The sequence below is a fragment of the Giraffa tippelskirchi genome, chromosome 9 (assembly GCF_054371585.1).
Source record: "Giraffa tippelskirchi isolate mGirTip1 chromosome 9, T2T-mGirTip1v1.2.pri, whole genome shotgun sequence".
Classification (NCBI taxonomy): Eukaryota; Metazoa; Chordata; class Mammalia; order Artiodactyla; family Giraffidae; genus Giraffa; species Giraffa tippelskirchi.
Window position 1 is genome coordinate 10,208,043 of NC_137283.1, and position 22,732 is coordinate 10,230,774.

The window sequence follows — 22,732 nt, forward strand, 5'->3', positions numbered from 1 at the left end:
GTCTCCATTGCCATCAAAGAAATGTAAAGTCCAGATGCTAATGGTGACGTGGAATGAGGAAAATAAATGTCTATTCATCTTTATAATCGTCTTTATATGGCAGCATGTGCTAGCTGGGGCCTGATGACCTGCTTGTGCTTCTCAGAGGGTTTCTGAATGAAAACAAGAGACTGTTACCCTCGGGTAGCAGCCAGACTGCAGGACCTGAACCCACAGCCAGGAATCCATAGGATGAAGGGGCCCAGTGGCTTCCATGCCACACAGGTGCCTCCCTGAATCCAAGTCCTCCATTGTCTGTTCTGAGCTACTTCTTTTCTCTCTGAGCCTCACTTCCTCATTTGTAAGTGGCAGGATATAAACCTATTCCCTCCTGGTTGTGGGGGACGATTAGAAATAAGGGACTGATAGCACCTGATAATAATATCATTATATTATTTTATCATTATTATCACGGGAAGCCCTTGGTGATAATAATGTCCACTGAGGGCTTACAGTGTGCCAGACACTGAGCCCAAGGGGTTTTGTAACACCTGGCACCTGTGTGCCCAGTGCTCAGTGAGTAATGGCTGTCATTGATGGTTGCCTGTAATCGCTCCTGAGAATGGGCTGGCCCAGGGTGGGAGGTTAGTTAGAAAAGGCCTGCAGGCTTTTTAAAGCAGTGCAGACCAGAAAAATCACAAAAGCAAGAGCAGCCTGTGAGGACTCTGGATCCAGGAAGGCTGGGTGACGTTAGGATACAGGATTATTCAGTTTTTTGGAAGGTCATGGATGCTGCTGGGAATCTAATGAGATCAATGGGACTCTCTTTTCTTGCGTGCTCGCGCGCACACACACACCTACACAATTATGTGTGTAGCTTCAGGGAGTTCATAGGAACTCCCTAAAGTCCAGCCACAGGCTCCCGGAAGCTCACCCCCATTTTACAGTCTTGAGAATGAGGCAATGACGGGGAGTAAAGCAGGTTAGACTCTTGGGAAATCAGGAATCAGAAATCCAGGGCCCTGGTAACAAGAGATCTAAGATCGTCTTTTTTCTGATAAGATGGGTAAACTAAGAGCTCTTTCTAGCTTTATTTTTATAAGTTCTAAAATTCTGTAATTTAGGGTAGATCTGTGAGTGGGAAGCTCTAGGCATCATTAGCAGGAAAGTAGTTCTGTCTACAGCCCCCGGAAAAGAACCTTTTATGTCCCCTCTTCCCCATGTGGGATGAACGTGGATAGAGCCCCGGAGCCTGGGTGGGAAGGGAGGGAGTGGGAGCCCAGCAGCTTCTGACAGGCTGTCACCCAGCCAGCCAAGAAGGCCCAGGAATCCAGCCCAAGTGGTGGCCCCATATCCTACCAGCATTGGGGCCCAGGCCATTTCCAAACACTGTAGACAGAGACATCTTATAAAAACCAAGCCAGCCATCAGGATTGTCAGAGCTCTGAACCTATCATCTGGGTGAGTCTGGGATGTGGGGCCTGTTTATGGTGAGTAGTTAGCAGTGGGCATCATCGACTTCTCTGGTGGTATAGGGGCTAAGACTTGAGCTCCCGACGCAGAGGGCTGGGGTTGGATCCCTGGTCAGGGAACTAGACCCCACATGCCACAACTAAGGGTTTGCATGCCACAACTAAAGATCCTGCATGCTGCAACAAAGGTGGAAAATCCCACATGCCACAGGTAAGACCTGGTGCAGCCAAATAAATAAATTCAAAAAATTAAAAAAAAATAATAATAATGTGGGCATCAAACCGAAAGAAGTTGGAAGCAAGATGTAGCCACAGGCTGAGTTCCTGAGGTCCCATACCCACTTGCCAGAGAGCATACGTGAGGGAAGTGGATCCTGGGTCTGGATCACCAGTCAAGGTCATGCCGAGCCTGGAATTCCTGGACCAGCCAGCGTACCTGGATGATCCTAGTAGGGACCTCTCGGGATGTGCTAACTGTGCTGTCTAACTTGCTTAACTTCTCTCAGATTTAGTTTAGGGTCAGTGATTTAACAACAGGGTTTTCGAGGGAAAAAAAAACCCTGGTTTGTGGCACTTGCCACTTCCTATGGTGTAAATGCTCTCGATTTCCAGGGCCAGTCTCAAGCTGCTAAGTCAACCGTAGGGCTCGGATTTGGGAAGAGATGTGCACAGTCAGCTCCTACTCTGATAGGAGCCGCTCCCACACAGCCCTCAGTAAGGTCTCATGGACCCCAAATAGCACTAAGGGGCTGAAGAATAAGTTGGGATGGGTTATTTCAAAAGGATTTGTTTCTTCTGCCTGCTAGGCTTTCAGAGCGTTGCAGGAGATTGCTTCTTGACCCGCCTGCCCCTGTGCTCTCCCAGTGCTGCCTGCCATCGCTCCTCCCGTCTTCAGCAGGCTTTGAGGAAAGGTGGAGAAAACCCATATCTCAGCACAAATAGGAATTTCACCAGACAGAGACACTGGGATTATCATGGCTAAGGCCAGAGTTTGGCAGGAGGCTTAAGAAAAGAACCAGGGCTAGAAGCTGTCCTGTTTCGTTTTTTGTTTCTGAGTCTTGAAGCTTAAGATTACTTTTGTTTTAATAACCCACGTGGAGAACATAATTGTTCCAGCTTCTTCTGTTTCTCCCCTTTCATCAGTCATTTCTGCTTCTGTCAGTTAAGAAAGACCGGCTTCCAAGAAATCTCCACGTCCCAGATTTGTCACTGAAAAGTCTCTTTGAGGTAAGGCAGCTTCTTGACATGCACGGTTTCAAGTCAGACCTCTACCCAGTTTTGGTGGCTGGGACCCTCCCCTTCAGCTGCCTCACTGCAGACTTGTTGTTTATGGTGACTGTAGGCTGTGGCCACAGCGAATCAGGGCTTTACTGATTCTAAACTCTTTGGGTGGGGGCTGGGATGAGGGGGAATTGGACAAAGGCAGTCAAAAGGCACCAACTTCCAGTTATATGATAAATAAGTATTAGGGATGATAAACAAGTACAACCTGATAAATATGATTTACACTGTTATGTGTTATGTATGAAAGTTGTTAAGAGAGTAAATTCTAAGAGTTATCATCACAAAAATTTTTTTCTTTTTTTTAAAATTTAATTTTATATCTCTATGAGATGAAGGATATTCACTAAACTTGTAATAATCATTTCACGATGTACCTAAGTCAAATTATTATGCTGTACACCTTAAATGTGTACAGCTCTGTATGTCTATTATATCTCAATAAAACTTGAAGGAAAAAACCCCAAACTTTATGGGGAAGGAGTCTGAAGTTTCATATTGATGTGGCAACTGCCATAATTCTTCCAGTGTGTGTTTTTTCCCCTAGAAATATGTCTTCATTGGACTTTATGAGAAAGTGGAACAGCTGCCCAGGTTAGTGCAGTGGCTCATCTGCATGGGTGCAAATGTCGAGAGCATAGGACCGTACCCTCTGCACACCCTCATGCGCCTCTGCATCCAAGCCGGTGAGTTCTTTCCTGGTGGTGCCCCCTCCACGCTGCCCTCCAGCTCAGACCTCCGGGACTGCGCTTAACTCAAGTGGAACCAGAATGTGGCCACATAAATGTGGAATATTCAGATGATCTGAATAGTCAACGATTTGATTATTCAAATATATGAAGGCAGCGAGGAAATAGCACCACTTTGGCTTTCTCCTGGGACCTCACAGCTACAGGAGGCCCCCACTGAAAGGGTTCTGTTCTCAGACAGATGCTGGCAGCAGACTGGAGCCCTGGGATTCAAAAATGGGCCTTGGGACAGACAGCCTGTGCTGGACAGAGCTCTCAAGGGAGCAGTGGAATTTCTTCCTGCTGGCCAAGTCAGCCACGGTCTTTTTCTGAGTTCATTTTTCCCTCTCAACCAGAGGACCAACTAATGTGTATGTGGGGGGAATCCCAAGATAGACACTGGCTATTGCTGATACAGTTGGCTTGTGTTTTTTTTTTTTTTTAAGTAATCCTGTTTTCATATATATATACTTTTTTGCATTTTTAGTCTTTACCACCTGGCTATAGGATTTCAATTTTAAAATATTTTTTATCATTAAAACACACACACATAAAATATCCACATTTATACCTTAGATAGAAACCTTTTTTTTTTCTTCCAAGCATATGTAGCGTCAGTGTTGGACACTGACCCAAATAATCTTAGAGCCAGAAGGAGCCAAGAGGACTTGTCTACACTGTCTTCCCTTTCTAGGCTGTAACATCTTTTCAGGATAGGTGTGGCATGGCCAGGGGCTTGAAGACCTAAGCTACCATCTTTGCTTCAGCCAGATTTACCCTGTCATTATGCATTTTATCTATTGGAGAATCTATACGAGCATTTACTTATACACATTTTGGTGACTAAATTATTTAAAAGTATAAAGTCTGAATAAAAGCAATCTAGTCCAATGCTCCCAGTTTCAAATTAGGAGTGCCTTTGGGTATGAAAGTCACAGTCCCTCTCTGTGTCTCCTTTTTAAGTTTGTTCCTGTGGTTACAGGCAGGTGTGGATAAGATCAAGTCTTTGCATTTATGCCTGATTATCTTCTCAGAGGAAAACTCTGACATGGTGACAAATGGTGTCCACAGAGTTGGCAGAACTGTGTGGCTTTTCAGAACCCTCTGGAAGGAGTCTAGGAGAAGAATTTGAAATCTCTGTCCTATCATAGACATGCAGTGGGGTGCTGCTGGTGCCCTGCCCCGGTCCTCTTTATGACCAGTGCCCCTGTCTCCTGCTGCACTACAGCTGCCTTGTTTGCCAGTGAGCTGCTCTTTGCCAGCAGGCAACCCCTCCCTCCCTGGGGGTGGGTCTGTAGCTCTGGAATGACTGACACCGGGGTACAGAAGGTGGGTCAGAGCTATGGTGCAGTTCCTGATCCACAAGCTCCCCGTGGGTTGAGGCTGAAGGCCGCGCAGCTGAGGCCACATCTCTGCTTGCTTCCATCCCCTGCCCTGCTTCCCTCCTCTCTTTCTCCCCAGCTCCCTCTGCCAATAAATCACACATACAAGAATCCTTGTCACAGGCTGTGCTTCTAGGAAGTGGGGCTTCCCTGAGGGCTCAGTGCGCAAAAACTTTGCCTGCGGTGTAGTAGACACAGGAGACATGGGTTTGACTCCTGGGTCGGGCAGATCCCCTGGAGGAGGAAATGGCGACCCACTCCAATATTCTTGCCTGAGAAATCCCATGGACATAGGAGCCTGGTGGGCTACAGTCCAAAGGGTCGCAAAGAGTTGGACACGACTGAGCAACTAAGCACAGCTCTGCTTCTAGGGAACTGAACTTAAGTTTTCTATGAATAACTTCCTATGGCTTATGCTTTCAACGCACACATGTTAGGACTTCCCTGGCAGTCCAGTGATTAAGACTCTGTACTTCCAATGCAGGGGGCACAGATTTGATTCCTGGTTGGGGAACTAAGATCCCACATGCTGCGTGGTGTGGGCAAGAGTTTTTAAAAAATAAAAACAGAAAACATCAACAAACTCTGTCTCCACACCTATGTGTGGCAAGTGACAGTGAATGTTGGACGCCCCCTTGGGTTCCCTCAGTGTGGTGCACAGTGATTTGCTTTGCTGCTTTTTGGTCTGCTGGAAATAACATCAGTCATTCATTCCTTCAGGGGAAAGCCATCTCTTCAGGTGGTTAATGGACCACAAGCCCGAGCTGAAAGGTCGCATCAACCAGAAGGATGAGGATGGCTGCACTGTGCTCCACGTGGTTGCCGCCCACTCCCCAGGGTACCTCCCCAAGCGTAAGTGGCAGCTCCATGCGGACTCAGGTGTAGGGAACCCACACGACTGACCGCGTGACCTAGTCCATCCCGTGACGGGCTTTAATAATCAAAAATATCAAATTATGCACTCCTTTTTTTTTTGATATTTTCAGTTTGCTTTTCAGAAAAAAAGTTTTTTCTAATATATTTGTGATAACTCTTCTTGAGAAAAAGTACTTATATAGATTTAAATTAAAAAAAATTCTGTGACTTAAGACTAAGTATTGATTTTTTATGCATTTAATTATTACAAAATTATTATTATTACAGAGAACACTAAAACAACCTAAGTATATTAAATTTTCTGTAGGTAGTTATGAAAGATAAAAAAAAAATTGGGGAAAGAAGGTAGGAGGATCATGGGTCGTGGTGCCTTCTCAAAGGGGCTTGGCAGCTACTTAATTTTCCCTTAGGTTGATACTCTGGAAGTCAGGCGTTTTCAGCTGCTTTGGGGCAACTTTGGTAATTGCGTTTGTTCTCTCTACTGTGTAATAAATCATCATCAACTTAGTGGCTTAAAATGACACTCATTTATTAGCTCACTATTTTATAGGTCTCTAGTCTGGTGTGATCTGACTGAGTTTTTTGCTCAGAATCTCTCCCAGCTGAAATCAAGGTATTGACTGGGGCTGCATTCTCATCTGAAATTCTGGGTCTTCCTTCAGGCTCCCATGATTGTGGCAGAATCTGGTTCCTTGTGTTTGTAGGACTGTTGTTGTTCTGTCGCTAAGTCATGTCTGACCCTTTGTGACCCCCTGGGCTGCAGCGTGCCAGGCTTCCCTGTCCTTCATCATCTCCTAGAGTGTGCTCAAACTCATGTCCATTGAGTCGGTGATGCCATCCAACCATCTCATCCTCTGTCACCCCCTTCTCCTCCTGCCCTCAATCTTTCCAAACATCAGGGTCTTTTCCAGCGAGTCAGCTCTTCACATCAGGTGGCCAAAGCATTGCAGCTTCAGCTTCAGCATCAGTCCTTCCAATGAATATTCAGGGTTGTTTCCTTTAGGGTTGACTGGTTTGATCTCCTTGCTGTACTAGGGACTCTCAAGAGCCTTATCCAACACCACAGTTCAAAAGCATCAATTCTTCGACGCTCAGCTTTCTTTATAGTCCAACTCTCACATCCATACATGACTGCTGGAAAAGCCATAGCTTTGGCTAGACAGGCTTTTGTTGGCAAAGTGATGTCTCTGCTTTTTGATATGTTGTCTAGGTTTGTCATAGCTTTGCTTCCAAGGAGCAAGTGTCTTTTAATTTCATGGCTATAGTCACTGTCCTGAAGTGATTTTGGAGCCCAAGAAAATAAAATCTGTCACTGTTTCCATTTTTCCTCATCAATTTCCCATGAAGTGATGGGACCAGATGCTATGATCTTTGTTTTTTGATTGTTGAGTTTTAAGCCAACTTTTTCACTCTCCTTCAGCCTCCTTAAGAGGCTCTTCAGTTTTTCTTATCTTTCTGCAATTAGAGTCGTATCATCTGCATATCAGAGGTTGTTGATATTTCTTGTGGCCGTCTTGATTTCAGCTTGTGATTCATCCAACCCAGCATTTTGCATGATGTACTCTGCATATAAGTTAAATAAGCAGAGTGACAACATCAGCCTTGTTGTACTCATTTTCCAATTCTGAATCAGTCTGTTGTTTCATGTCTGGTTCTAACTGTTGCTTCTTGACCTCCATACAGGTTTCTCAGGAGGCAGGTAAGGTGGTCTCGTATTACCATCTCTTAAAAATTTTCCATAGTTTGTTGTGATCCACACAGTCAAAGGCTTTAGAGTAGTCAATGAAGTGGAAGTAGATGTTTTTCTGGAATTCCCTTGCTTTTTCTATGATCCAACGAATGTTGGCAATTTGATCTCTGGTTCTTGTGCCTTTTCTGAACTCAGCTTGAACATCTGGAATTTCCTGGTTCACATACTGCTGAAGCCTAACTTAAAGGATTTTGAGCATTATTTTACTAGTGTGTGAAATGAGTGCAGTTGTACAGTAGTTTGAACATTCTTTGGCATTACCTTTCTTTGGGATTGGAATGAAAACTGACCTTTTCTAGTCCTGTGACCACTGCTGAGTTTTCCAAATTTGCTGGCATGTTGAGTGCAGCACTTTCACAGCATCATCTTTTAGGATGTGAAATAGCTCAGCTGGAATTCCATACTTCTACTAGCTTTGTTCGTAGTAATGCTTCCTAAGGCCCACTTGACTTAATACTCCAGGATGTCTGGCTCTAGGTGAGTGACCACACCATCATGATTATCTGGGTCTTTAAGATCTTTTTTGTATAGTTCTTCAGTGTATTCTTGCTACCTCTTCTTAATCTTTTCTGCTTCAATTAGGTCCTTAACATTTCTGTCCTTTATCATATCCATCCTTGCATGAAATGTTCTCTTGATATCTCCAGTTTTCTTGAAGAAATCTCTAGTCTTTCCAATTCTGTTGTTTTCCTCTATTTCTTTGCATTCTTCACTTAAGAAGACTTCTTATCTCTCCTTTCTATTCTCTGGAACTCTGCATTCAGTTGGGTATATCTTTCCCTTTCTCAACTACCTTTCACTTCTCTTCTTTTCTCAGCTACTTGTAAAGTCTCCTCAGATAACCACTTTGCCTTCTTGCATTTCTTTTGCTTTGGGATGATTTTGGTCACCACCTCCTGTACAATGTTACGAACCTCTGTCCATAGTTCTTCAGGCACTCTGTCTACCAGATCTAGCACCTTGAATCTATTCACCACCTCCACTGTTTAATCATGAGATTTGATCTAGGTCAGACCTGAATGGCCTAGTGGTTTCCCTACTTTCTTCAATTTAAGCCTGATTTTGCAATAAGGAGCTCATGATCTGAGTCACAGTCTTGTTTTTGCTGACTGTATAGGGCTTCTCCATCTTTTGCTGCAAAGAATATAATTGATCTGATTTCAGTATTGACCATCTGGTGATGTCCATGTGTAGAGTCATCTTTTGTGTTGTTGGTAGAGGGTGTTTGCTATGACCATTGCGTTCTCTTGGCAAAACTCTGTTAGCCTTTGCCCTGCTTCATTTTGTACTCCAGGGCCAAACTTGCCTGTTACTCCAGGTATCTCTTGACTTCCTACTTTTGCATTCCAATCCTCTGTGATGAAAAGGACATCTTATTTTGGTGTTAGTTCTAAAAGATCTCTTTGCTCTTCATAGAACTGTTTAACTTCAGCTTCTTTGGCATTATTGGTTGGGACCTAGACTTGGATTACTGTGATGTTGAATGGTTTGCCTTGGAAATGAACCGAGATCATTCTATCATTTTTGAGATTGCACCCAAGTACTGCATGTCGGACTCTTGTTGACTATGAGAGTTACTCCATATCTTCAAAGAGATTCTTGTCCACAGTAGTAGATACAATGGTCCTCTGAATTAAATTCGCCCATTCCTGTCCATTTTAGTTCACTGAAACCTAAGATACTGATGTTCACTGTTGTCATCTCCTGCTTGACCACTTCCAATTTACCTTGATTCATGGACCTAACATTCCAGCTTCCTATGCAACATTGTTCTTTACAGTATCAGACTTTACTTTCACCACTACGTTTGGGGTGGTGATCTCATCACTGGGCATCATTTCCGCATTGGTCCAGCCTCTTCATTCTTTCTGGAGCTATTAGTAATTGCCTTCCCCACTTCCCTAATAGTGTATTGGACACCTTCCGACCTGCGGGGCTCATCTTCTGGTGTCATATCTTTTTGCCTTTCACACTGCTCCGAGGTTCTTGTGGCAAAAATAGTGGAGTGGTTTGCCATTCCCTCCTCCAGTGAACCACGTTTTGTCATAACTCTCCACTATGACCCAGACGTCTTGGGCAGCCCTGCACAGAATGGCTCATAGCTTCACTGAGTTATGCAAGCCCTTTCGCCATGACAAGGCTGTGATCCATGAAGGGCTTGTAGGACTGAGGTCCTCGTTTTCTTGCTGGCTGTCAGCCAGAGGCTGCTGTCAGTTTCCACAGACCACACATATTCTTTGTCTCATGGTCTCCTCTGTCTTCAAAGCCAGCAGGGGAGAACTTGGGCATCAGATCCCTCATACTTTGAATCTCTGTAATCTTCCATCTCTGACCTCTAGAACTTTGACCTTTAGGGCTCATGGGATCAGACCAGGATAATCTTCCTATCTTAAGGTCAGCTGCTTTGGGAAGTTAAATACATTTGCAAAGTCTCATCACAGCAGAGTTTAGATTAGTATTAAATGGATAACTGGGAGAAGGTGTGTGTATACCAGGGGTTGAGAGTCTCAGGGTCTGTCTGAGAATTTTGCCTTTCACAGTGCCATACTTGATGGATGAGAAGTATGACTTTTAAATTTGGCCTTATTTTTGTAAAATGAGAGGTGAGCAGTTGTGACTGGGGAGATGGGAAAGGACAGCATCACGAGCAGGATGGGACCTGGTGTAGAGTGCCCTGTCAAGGTGGTGAATTTTCAGAAAGCATGGGTTTGGAAGCTGGGAATCAGGCACTGATTCTTGTAACTCTCTATGTTCACGTAAGTCTTCATACCTCCAGGGATACACCTGTTACATTCTGAAAACAGTTGCATCTGTGATCACAGGGATCCCTTGATGCTTGGCAAATAAATGTTAAAGCAGCAAATGGAGCCAGCAGGCAGAGGTGGGGTTAACGAAGGTTCAAACAGTGACAGGAAGAGACCTTGCTGCAAAAGCAATTGCCACTTTCTTCTCTTGTCCCCAGACTTTTTTTTTTTGGAAGTATGTTCTGTTTCCTCTCTAAGGAATAAAGAAATCTGAAGTCACAGCTTGCTGTCATCCTTACAGCTGTAACTGTTGCCTAGTAACAAGAGTCCTTCTCTCCTTGCTTGTTGCCAAGGAGATAGGAGAAAGGTAGAGAGGAGTGCACTTCTGAACCTCTTAAAAGCTATTGTCCTTCCCACTCCACATAGGACTCCTGGCTCCGGGGACTCAGCTCGATTGCCCAAGGCCAGCAGTTCAGCTTCTGTAAACAGAACGACTCTGGTCCCCTTGCCCCAGGCCACTCAGGCTGGGAACTGGGGGGACGTGTGCTCATGGGACATCTCCTTATGGAAGAAACTGTGACAACCCCCCCTTCTCACTTTGGCCTGCTCTAGGGCAAACAGAGGATGTACAGATGCTCCTGCGCTTTGGGGCTGACCCCACCCTGGTGGATCGACAGTCCCGGTCTGCTGTGGATGTCCTGAAGAGGAACAAGAACTTCAGAGCCATTGACAAAATCAACAGCCACTTGGAAAAGCTGGCAGCGTGTTCTAAGGACCCCTCAGGTACAGCTTCCAGGGAATTAACTTTTTTGAGGGGGCAAAACTGGTTCTGTGAAATTAGGTACAAATCAGTATATCTTGTCTTAGTACATGAGCATGAAAGTGAGACCTTCCAGTCTTTGGAAAGCTTGCATGCTTTTTTTGAAAGACAAATGAGACAACTGTTATTTAAAAAGTGTCTACTACATTCTAGGAACTTGGCCAAGTCTACCCTTGGGCATAAGCGTGATTTTTTTTTCCCATGCATGCACATAGTAAAAGAAAAAAATCAGACAGAGCAGGAGAATACAAAAATCAAGCCCACTTCTGAGAAACAACCACAGCCAACAATTAAAAGTACATTTGTAACTCTATTTCTTAATCTGTCAATTTGGATAGCATCTATGGACTGACTGCTATAAAGATAATACGCAGCAAGTCAGCCCTTGTTGTTGAATTTTGCCTAGTAAAGTGAGTTGTGTCATTTACATTCTGTTCCTTAATTCTGGAGTTTCTGTGCTTCATCTATAGACTGATTCTAAAAATTGAAAAAACATTAAATTGCCTTTATACGGCAGTCTGATTTCTACAACTAGTAGCATATTGCACCCAATGAGAATCATCATCAAATGCCCTGAAAACTTTGCTCTTGAAATATTATACTCTCTAAGCATCCGAGTCTGATGAAGCATACAAACACATCATTGTATATGTGTGTGTGTACAGATGTGTATGTACACACGAATGATTTTAGGTTGGTTTAGACTTTTATTTAGACCGTAGCCCCGGCACATATACTCTTTTTTAGCTCTTGCACTCATATGCAGCACTTGTGGCTCATGCTGTCTGTCTAGATTTCTCTCTTGCTCAGCTAAGGACCGACTCCAGTTAAGGTTTTCACTGGGAGATGTGCATCGTAGACACACATGTCTTTATTCTGTCCTTAGATCGATTGAGACTTGGTCTGCACATAGGCCTGGTATTTCATCAATCCTCAGTTGCACTTTTCCCCCACATTTTGCCATCTTTGAATTGGATTGCATTTCATGATCAGTGATGTGTCACAGTCTAATGGCAGCCTTTTCTGGTGTGTAACAGTCTGGGATCTCTTGGATTTGTGAAATATGCTATAAAACCTCGTTCCTCACAACTTTGTATTCTTGCCTCCATTACTGATTAGAAGTAATGTCAGTCTTATTTATTTTCCCTTCTAGAATTTTCTGTCCTTAGAGTTCTGGAATTTCCCTGGGATGTATCTAGCTGTGGGTCCTTATTTATTCTTCTTGCTTAGCACCTTATGATCCCTTTTAGTCTAACTTTTTTTTTAGCTCAGGGAAATGATCTTCTATCATTTTGTTTGCTTCCAGTGTCTCTTTGCCACCACTTTCACATAGATGAGCTTCCCCTCTGCTTTCCTTAATGCTTTCTATCTCTTTTTTTGTTTTCTTTCCAGATCTTTAACTAGGACTTTAGCTTTTCCTTTTATAATTTAGCTTGTCTATTGCATATTTTAATTTGGAAACTCAGTTTTAATTTCTAAGAACTCTATCTGGTTCTGTTTCTTTTTTTTTTTTTTCCTTTAAAAACTTGTGTGCGTATATAAGTATCCTGGCCCCCTTCCTTTAAGAACCAGGAAAACGCTCCTGCTGCTATCTTTGTTGTTGCTTTTGTTGTTCTAAAGTCTATGGTCACGTCATAGAGTTGATAGGATTTCTTGGCTGTTTTATGTTCAGGAGGATCATTTCTTTTTCTGCCACTGATTGAAAACTTCTTGGATCCTGTTAGCAGTTATGGATTTAAGGAGCCCAGTACTTCTTGGGCCTCGTCAAGTATTCAGAAGGGGAATCACCAAGTGGATAAAATGAAGACTAAGCACCTTTTAGACATTGAGATAGAAATCAGTGGGGCTCTGCCCGGTGTGGGATGACAGGCATCCAGGATTCCTTCACCCAGCCCTCCTTGCCTTTGTTCTCCTCCTTTGGATTTTTAAATAGATCTTCCATATGTTAGATTCACAAGGAAGGAGAAAAGCACACGCATGTATTTTTTTGAAGTTTGACATGACGTGGCAGGTGAGCCCTCCTAAGAAAACAAAGAAACGGTCAGAGAAGTGGCAAAACCTAAAGTCTTTTCCTATTGCTTTGAGCACATAGAGGCCATCTAGAAGAGCAACTGTACTATTGGGAAGGGGCCCTAAAAGAGGATGTGAATGTTGGCAATTCTTAGACACAGAAACATAACATGAATGGGGGACTGTTTTTATCTTTTTCCCGTGGGTCTGGAAGATACTTTGCCTCTTATCTCCTGGGGTTTAATTTCCCCAGGAGCTATCAGGCAAGCTTTCAGGTGGGGGAAAAAAAAATCTTTCAAGTGAAAGGAGGGAGAGCAAAGGTCAGAGGAACTTGGAAGAGATGAGTGCTAGAGGCCCAGTTCCTCTCTGGGGGGCACGAACATCCATGATGTCTGGACCATGTCTAAGTCACTTTGGGTGCTTAGGTCATTTTGAATAGGCTATCATCCACCTGGCCACACTGGGGTTTGTTTTCCTCACCACCTCCTGGAAAATTGACCCCTCTGCCCCCAGCACATACACACAGACACACACACACTCACTTGACATTCAAAAAACTAAGATCATGGCATCCGGTCCCATTACTTCATTGCAAATACATGGGGAAACAATGGAAACAGTGACAGACTTTATTTTCTTGGGCTCCAAAATCACTGCAGATGCTTACTGCAGCCATGAAATTACAAGACACTTGCTCCTTGGAAGGAAAGCTATGACAAACCTAGACAGCATATTAAAAAGCAGAAACATTATTTGCCAACAAAGGTCTGTCTAGTCAAAGCTATGGTTTTTCCAGTAGTCATGTATAGATGTGACAGTTGGACCGTAAAGAAGGCTGAGCACCAAAGAATTGATGCTTCTGAACTGTGGTGTTGGAGAAGACTTTTGAGAGTCCCTAGTAGGGCGAGGAGATCAAACCAGTCAATCTTAAAAATCAGTCCTGAGTATTCATTCATTGGAAGGACTGATGCTGAAGCTGAAACTCTAATACTTTGGCCACCTGATGTGAAGAGCCAGCTCATTGGAAAAGACCCTGATGCTGGGAATGATTGAAGGCAGGAGGAGAAGGGGGTGCAACAGAGGATGAGATGGTTGGATGGCATCAGTGACTCAATGGACACAAGTTTGAGCAAACTCTGGGAGATAGTGAAACACAGGGAAGCCTGGCATACTGCGGTCCATGGGGCTGCAAAGAGTCGGACATGGCTGAGTGACTGAGCAACAACAACAACATACAACTGAAGAACTGAAATTTTATTTAATTAACTTTATTTTTATGTAATTAAGTTAGTGGGCCTCTGTATGGGACAGTGTCATTTTAGACTTTAACCCAGAATGGTTTTCTGTGCAGAGGAGTAGTTGAGAAGACAGTGGGAGGGGAGGCAGAAGGAGGGCCCGGGGCCATGGGAATCCATTATATGAATTTTAATCTCTCCCTATTCACACATGAGTGGTCACAATGGAAGCATTATTTTTAGGAAGAGATGCTACCTAGGGGGTTGGTACCCTTGTTCCTGACCTGAATTTAGCTTGATGGGTTTTTTAAAAAATTCATTTATTTATTTTTAGGGCTTCCCCTGTTGTTCAGTGGTAAAGAATCCACTTGGCAATGCAGGAGATGTGGGTTTGATCCCTGGGTCAGCAAGATCGCCTGGAGAAGGAAATGGCAACTCCAGTATTCTTGCTTGGGAAATCCCATGGACAGAGGAACCTGGCGGGCTACAGTCCATGGGGTCACAAATGAGTCAGACACGACTTTGCAACTAAACAACAACAATTTATTTATTTTTGACTGTGCTGGGGCTTCATTGCTGTGCACAATCCCACTGTGCACTTCTCACTGTGGTGACTTCTCTTGTTGCAAAGCACAGGTTCTAGGCAAACGGGCTCCAGTAGGTGAGATATACGGGCTTGCAGGCTCGAGAGCACAGGGCTCAGTAGTTGTGGTGCAGGGGCTTTAGTTGCTCTGAGGAATGTGGAATCTTTCCGGACCAGAGATTGAACCCATGTCTGCTGCATTGGCAGGCAGATTCTTGTCCACTATACCACCAGGGAAGTCCTCGTGATGGGTTTTGTTTTTCACACCTGTGGTCCTGAGTAAAGCATCATTAGGACACTAGCTTGTGTGCCCAGATGAACAAGCTAGGATATAGGCTAGGACAAAAGATGTTCTCACCTTTGGCTCTTTCTGGCGGTTCCTGTGCCCTATTCTGATGAAAATGGAGATGGTTATCTTTGGGTGGCTTTTGCATCTAGGTGAGAAAGCCTGAGAAATATAGGGTCTTGGTGAAGATTTCTGCTGTTCTCTAAATAAGAGCTTCCGTTAACGTGCACGTGAATCCTCAGGGAGCCTTTTAAATGCAGATTTTGATTTGGCAGATCACGGCAGGACCTTTCTCACTAGCTGCCGGGGGAAGGCAGGGCTCACAGGGCCGTAGGGAGGTTGGGGGCGGGGTGAACCTGAGAGGTCAGGGTTACCTGTCCTTCCCTGCCTCTCATGGCAACCACTAGATGGCAGCATGTCCACCTTCTCTAGCAGCTCGACAGCCCTCAGGACCAAGAATGAGATTGGAGCCTTTTTTGTTATTGTTCCCGGTTGGTTGTGGGTTTTCCTTTGATTCACTGGTGCATGGCTTTTCAGAGAATAAATCCAGGCCACTGAAGCCTTTCTCTCTGGTCCTGCCCTAGGCACCAGCTGTTTTCTGCTCTGTGAAGGTGCCTCTTGCCCAGGACTAAGAGGACTCTGACCTTCTCTGTGTCCGTTTCCCCCAGATGGAGCGTGTGACTCAGAGGCCGTGGTGCGTCATCCTCGAGTCCCTTAGCACCACAAAATGCCCTCTTTTTCAGTAAATGCAGGCATGCGATATCGATGACACTGTTTCCTTATTATAATATAGATTCTTTTTTAAAAAAGAAAATATTCTTCATAAGCCCACCTGCCTAGAAACATTACTATAGTTGTGGTTTAGTCATTTAGTCTTATTCATGCATTTACAGTTATATTTTTTAATTTTCTTTTATAAAAATGAGATGGCTACATAAATTTCACTTGATAAAGTGTTTGTAATAAAGCTTGTCAGTTTCACCTTTTTTACCTCGAAAGGAAGATTTCATACAAAAGCAAAATCTCCTTTGGAAATTATATATTTCTCTTTTTTAACAAGAAGAATCTGCCTGTAATGCAGGAGACATAGGAGATGTGGGTTTGATCCCTGGGTTGGGAAGATCCTCTGGAGGAGGTAATGGCACCCACTCCAGTATTCTTCCCTGGAAAATCCCATGGACAGAGGAGCCTAGTGGGCTACAATCTATGGGGTCACAAAGAGTCAGACACACCTGAGCAACTAACACACAATAAGAACTACTACAGCTGAGCACTATTGCAGCTTTAAAAGATCTCTTTTAATTTTAATTTCGAATCTGCTTGTATATGTCTATTAAATATGATCACTGTAGAAAATTTGTAAAAATATCATTTTATATAAAAACAAAGGGACTTCCCTGGTCGTCCAGTGGTTAGGACACCACACTTACACTGCAGGGGGCACAGGTTTGATCCCTAGTCGGGGAACTAAGATCCCATATGGCTTGGGAAGCAGCCAAAAGTGAAAAAAATAAATAAAAATAAAACCAAAAATATTGTAATTACACTTTGGCATATTTTTATCTAGTCTTTTGGTTGTTGTTCATTACTTACATAGTCATCTTTTTAAAAAACCTGTGATTACAATGTATAAACAACCTTATAATCCAAAGTTTCTTCTCCCTCTTAAGCTTATAGAAAATCTAGGAAAAAACAGACAAGTTCAGAGTAGTAAATCACGTGTACCTACACAGAGATGCTGACCCACAGCTACCACTGTCAGTGTTTTAGCTCATTTCCTTTTATGCTTTTTTGTGTTGTGGATATCACTCTAGTTTCTTGCCTGATTTCTGTACCTTTCTCTGGTCTATAACCACCTTCTTAATTATTCTGAACCACAGAACCACGCATTTATTATACAACTGCATTTAACCGTCTCTGCTGTCAAGCTTGGTAATCTTTCTGTTCAGTTTCAAATGACTTTTATCCTAAACTAACTGCCCTGGTGGAAGAAGGATGCCCTGAAGCAGGAGGGCCAAGGGGCCAGGTTTCCATCTGCTTGGTGGAGAAGGATGTTCCTCCTTTACCAAGGGTTCTGTTTCCTGTATTGGGCATTATCCCTGTTTTCTGTGTCTTCAGAGGCCTTCTAGGATGAAGGTGGGATGCCAGGCCCAGAGGTATTGCTCAGTCACTGTTATCCCACACGGTTCCTGTTCTCTGCCTCAGAGCAGGCTGCTTGCTTAGCTGTTGTGGGTCTTCCTGTGCCAAGGGTTTCTACTCCCTTTTCTCTAGAGGTTAGTGCTCGAGTGGTCTTGCTTCTGTCTGGTGTTGGAAAGTCTCTTGATTAGAAGGCAGTGGGGGTTTGCCCGGGAAGTTGGGGTGTGTGTGTGTGTGTTTCTGGCTCTCTGACCCAGTCTTTTGAAAGGCGATCCAGGTGTGTATCAGAAGCCACAGCAGGTGACGTCGGAGCTCTGCTCGGGGCCCCTGGGTCCCTTCCCACTGTTGTGTGCTCCCTGATGTGCCTTCACTTTGCAGAGCCCACACCTAAGGCTCATTCTCAAAGAGAACAACCTCTGGGCTTATGGAGCCTGCTTTGCTCAGGCTCCTTCAAACCAGAAGTACATGGGAATTTATAGCCTCTAGGACTTCCCTGAAGCTCAGTTGGTAAGGAATCCACCTGCAATGCAGGAGACTCTGGTTCGATTCCTGGGTCGGGAAGATCCCCTGGAGAAAGGATCGGCTACCCACTCCAGTATCTGGGGCTTCCCTTGTGGCTCAGCTGGTAAAGAATCCGCCTGCAATGCGGGAGACCTGGGTTTGATCTCTGGGTTTGGAAGATCCCCTGGAGAAGGGAAAGGCCACCCACTCCAGTATTCTGGCCTGGAGAATTCCATGGACAAAGAGTCGGACACAACTGAGCGGCTTTCACTCACTCACTCAAGGCAGGCTGTGGACAGTGGCAGATAGAGGTGAGAATCTGAAAGCCCATTCCCCTTGCCTTGGACAGTGCAGCTCTGAGAGTGAGTCACTCCAGATCCCCCAGGGGACCGTGGGACTGACAGCCTGCCTGGTTCCTCCCCAACCCTCACCTGCTCCCCCCATCCTCACTGGTCTCTTCTTTCCTGAACTACTTGCACACAAATCTTTGCCTTGGGGTCTGCTGTGGGAGACCTGACTGCCGATGGGATGCCTTTATTTTTCCATCTCCTTTAAAGTGTCCCTGCTTCTGTTAGAACATTACACTGAACATGCATTCATCTCTTCACCACATGATAGTACTTAAGCTGTGGGCCAGGTGTGATAAACCCACATCCAGTTGATCTGTTTAGTAAGATTCCATGTTAACCAGAAGGGCTTTTTGAGTGTATAATCTGATATCAAATAAAGCATTTGCCCCTTTTCAGCCTTCCTTTATCAGGCGATTTCTAATCATAACTACTTTCTCAGTAAATTGAACCGAGGGGATAGTGTCTTCCCTCTTTTGGCTAGAGAGCTGGCTCCTTACTCTTGGCTTTTTCCACTTGCCAATTAAATGTGTGGGTGGCTGTGTGTCGTTGGATGTTGCTGCTGCAGTAAGCTACACTCTTACTGTTATATCCTTGAACTGTTGTATCAGTTATCCATTGCTACATAACAAACAGCCCCCAAACCTAGTGATTTAAAGCAACAAGCACTTATTTAGTTCATGATTCTGCAGCTCAGCCACTGGGCTATTCTCATAGCTGTAACAGAACTTCTTCAAGTGTCTGCCTCTTGCTGATCTTGACTGGGCTCTTTCATATCTGTGGGGCCTCAGTTTGGACCACTGGGTTGATTCTTCTTTGTTTTATGATGTTTCTTATCTAGCCTGGACCTGAATAGAACTAAACAAAGCTTCTTGAGGCTCAGGCTCAGAACTGGCACAAAACTCACAATCACTACATTCTCCTTGTCATAGCAGGTCATGAAGCTAGGCTAGAGTGGAAGGGGGGAGCAGGTGCTCTGCAGTTGCCTGGCTACATGGAGGGGTGGAGAGGTGTGATCGTCTTTGCAATCTATGCCTGTGCAGTCACAAGAAGCATCTGGGGGTGTTTTGCAGAACTGAACACTGGTGAGGGGCCAGCTAACGAGGGGGACATTTTCCAGAAAGTCTGCGAGCAGCTGGTGACATACATGAACTCAGGAAGTCACTTGTTGCAGAAAAACTTTCTGAAGCAAGAAGTGGTTCAGAGGTTCTTACGCCTCCTTTCTTCTTTGCAAGGTAAGGTTTCTGACAACCTTCAATTGTGTTCAAACATGCTCTTTGCACCTTAAAACTGTTTTCTCCTATCTGTTTAAGAATTGATTAAAAAATAAATGTCATGATCTACATGGAGAACATTCAAACAACACAGAACATTCTCCAGTGAAAAGTGGATCATCCACCCCTTGAACTTCCATCTTTAAATCTCATCCCTAGGGCAACCTCTGTTATTTGTTTCTCATGCATTCTCCTGGAATTTGCATATACGATCCATTTACATTTTTTATTTCTTCATTTTTTGTAAACTTTATTTAAACGAGTGTTTAAATAATTAAGCATTTATTTGTTTGTGCTGAATTTTCTTTGCTGCACTCAGGCTTTCTCTAGTTGGGACAAGTGGGGGCTGCTCTCTAGTTGGGGTGCACAGCTTTCTTGTGGAGGCTTCTCTTGTGGAACATGGACTCTTGGTGCAAGGTCTCAGTAATTGTAGCAGATGGGCTTAGTTGCCCCATGGCATGTGGGATCTTCCTGAACCAGGGATCGAACCCATGTCTCCTGCATTGGCAGGTGGACTCTCAACCACTGGACCACCAGGGAAGTCCCTATCCTTTTTAAAATACCACAGATGTTTCTCTTTTCTGTTGGCTAAGACTGTACACTCCTTGGGTATTTCCAACCTTCTCAAGAAGTTCACTCGTGAGTGCTGTCACTGAGGTTCACCCGTGATTGAATAGCATGGCCAAAATAACTAAGTACTTGTTTATGGTTTCCTGTAACTTGGGCCAGTGATGTCCCTCTGTTTAGGGTTGTGGCTGGGGACAGAAATCACAGGAACCTTTTTTTGGAGTATGGTGTGTTCTTGTTTTTGAAAGAAATCCCTCCTGATCTGGTCTATGACATTGACCGCGACTGTGCCAACACCTTCCTCAAGTTTTTACTGGAAAAACAGAAATGGCCTGAAGTGCTTTTGCTGCTGACCCGAAGGGTGAGCGGGCAGCCGCCACTCGGGGACTGTCTCATCAAAGACTGCGACTTCTCGACCCTCGACCTCTGTGCCATCCTCCCCAACCTCAGGGCCTGGGACCAGCGGAGGACCCTGCTCCTGGGCTGCCTGATAGACCATGGAGGTGAGTCCTAGATGCTGAGTCAGCACCGGGGTCACGCTAGGGAGGTCTAGATGTCAAAGGTTATGGTGCTTTCACTTGATTTTGGAGACTCCTTTTCATTTTTAAAAAATGTATTTATTTTTTGGCTTTGCCGTGGGGCATTCCCTGACCAGGGATCGAACCCACACCCCCTGCATTGGGAGCATGGAGTCTTAACTCCTGGACCACCAGGGAAGTCCCTTGGATTCTCCTTCTGGCTCATTCTCTTTCTCCTCCATATCTTCTCACTGGAAGCAGTGATCAGGTCAAGGCACTTCTGTGAATTCTTCCCTTCCCTTTGTGTTTTGTGTGAGAGATGTCAGGTTTGTGGAGGGGCTTCAGCCCCGGTGCAGCCACAGTGGTGGTTTCCTCCTGACCTTCGGCTGGACCATTCCTTGCACTTGATACGCTGCGTGGGTCCTTGTCAAACTCTGCAGTGTTCTTTTCTGATCCATGATGGGGATTTGTGATGCTTGTTTCTAAAGAAACGGCCAGGTAATGAATGGGTGGGTGGAAACATCTGCCGTTTTCATCAGCACAGTCACACTTGGCTGGATGTATGTCTGGAGCATGCAGATGGCTTGCTGGATCCAGCTTTGTTTAAAGCTAACCTGGAAACACCAGCCTTCTCTCCCTACACCTCCACCCCCCCAAAACCCCTTCCTAAGGCCACTACAAACTGGCCTCCATCTCCTCATTTATAAAATGGGAGGGACAATAGTCCCCTTTTCTCAGGGCTGTTTTGAATATTCAGTGTGTTCATGGATGCAGGGTCTGGGCAGAGCACCTTGGCTGCATGGTTTTCCACCTGCAGTTTAAGGGAAATGACCTTCAGAGGGAGTGATGCCACACTGGTCCCAGCTCTCAGAGAGCCTTACAAAGCTTTCCAGTGTTGCCCTTACCCACGGATTTCAGGAGATAGATGGAAGGTTGCCTATTAATGTCTTTAGACCCATTCCTGATGTGGAATCTTACTACCTTTGCCCCAAAACCATGGCAGTTGTGGAATTCCTGTTTTATTCCTGATGAAGCAAGCACTTATCGAAGGCCTCCCTGGGGTCAGCTGCCAGAGCGCAAGGGTGGAGAGTGAACTCATGGCTGCCAGCGAGCAGCAGTGCAGGAGGGCTGCAGGTCCAAAGAGGGTGGAGGTTGGGGAGCCTGCAGTGCAGAGGGGAAACGTGGACTGAGCTAAAAAGAAGGTGATGTGTGTGGGGACATGTCAGGGAACATGATAAATGAAGGCCGACAGGCATTCTCGGGGAGAAGCTTCATAGAAGCAGAGGAAGTGGGAATCTTGCTCACGTCCTGATCACTGTCATGGAGAGGGTTGGACAGACACCGGGAGTTCAGTTGCTCACACCGTCCCTGCTCCAGGGCAGTGCTGATGATGGTCCTGCTGCAGCGTGGGAGAGGGAGCTGGAGACAGGAAAGGAGACAGGCCCAGGGACAGGACACCTGGAGGGGGCAAGCTTTCCCTCCAAGGGCACTGGGAAGCCCTTGCCTCCCAGAAAGAGAGGTGGCAGGAGGGCCTTGGAAGTGGGGTCAGCACCCTTGTTTGCTTTAGGCTAAAGGGCAGAAATGGTCCCACCCCTGGGATGTGGCTCACTCTGTCCTTCTGTCTGCCTCCCCCAGCCTTGCTGGAGGGTCTCCAGAGCAGCCAGGAGACGCCGCTTGCTGTGTGCATGAAGCATGAGGACTTTGACCTGGCCTTCCTCCTCTTGACCAAGGGTGCAGACCCCCGAAGTATTTCTCTCACAGAAGGTGACACTCCCTTGCATGCTGCGCTCCACATCTTTCTAGATATCAAAGGTAGGCTTCATTCTGTCAGCTGTCTTTTTCTTGAGGATGAAACTGGATATTAGAAAGGATGCTGTGGTCTTGGGTCTTTCCTACTGGGAAAGTCAACGATCAGGAAAAGGCCTATTTCTTGGCCAAGCCCCTATCTCTTGGCCCCTCACCCATAGCTCAATGGGAAGGAGTGACCTTCACTGTGAATGGTCAGCATGGGCTGATGAAGAAGATTATTACGTTCCAAAGTCAGCCATCCATAGCTGCACGTACTTTTCATTTATTTACATCATTTCAAGGGTCCTGACATAAAGGATCTTATTGGAATATTAAGATGATTTCTGGGTTTTTCTGCCTTGGCACTACCGACAGTTGGGCAGGATAATTCATTGTTTTGGGGCTGCGCAGTGCATTTGTGGGATGTCCACCCACTAGATGCCAGAAGCACCTCC

At 45.1% G+C, this 22,732-nt stretch overlaps 3 protein-coding genes across 4 annotated transcripts in view; 1 reads left to right on the forward strand and 2 right to left on the reverse strand.

Annotated features, from left to right (window-relative positions):
* MLH1 (mutL homolog 1) overlaps nucleotides 1-22,732 on the reverse strand; it is a 185,518-nt gene that overhangs the window by 156,936 nt on the left and 5,850 nt on the right. The window lies entirely within an intron of this gene.
* LOC145520584 (large ribosomal subunit protein uL23) overlaps nucleotides 1-22,732 on the reverse strand; it is a 94,807-nt gene that overhangs the window by 66,225 nt on the left and 5,850 nt on the right. The window lies entirely within an intron of this gene.
* The window catches only part of TRANK1 (tetratricopeptide repeat and ankyrin repeat containing 1), a 95,635-nt gene that overhangs the window by 32,628 nt on the left and 40,275 nt on the right, over nucleotides 1-22,732 (forward strand). Inside the window, exons 7-13 of the mRNA XM_081527234.1 lie at nucleotides 2,595-2,678; nucleotides 3,280-3,418; nucleotides 5,563-5,694; nucleotides 10,825-10,995; nucleotides 19,204-19,365; nucleotides 20,220-20,474; nucleotides 22,125-22,301. Of these exons, the coding sequence (XP_081383360.1) occupies nucleotides 2,595-2,678; nucleotides 3,280-3,418; nucleotides 5,563-5,694; nucleotides 10,825-10,995; nucleotides 19,204-19,365; nucleotides 20,220-20,474; nucleotides 22,125-22,301 (1,120 nt within the window). The remainder of the gene's footprint in view (nucleotides 1-2,594; nucleotides 2,679-3,279; nucleotides 3,419-5,562; nucleotides 5,695-10,824; nucleotides 10,996-19,203; nucleotides 19,366-20,219; nucleotides 20,475-22,124; nucleotides 22,302-22,732) is intronic.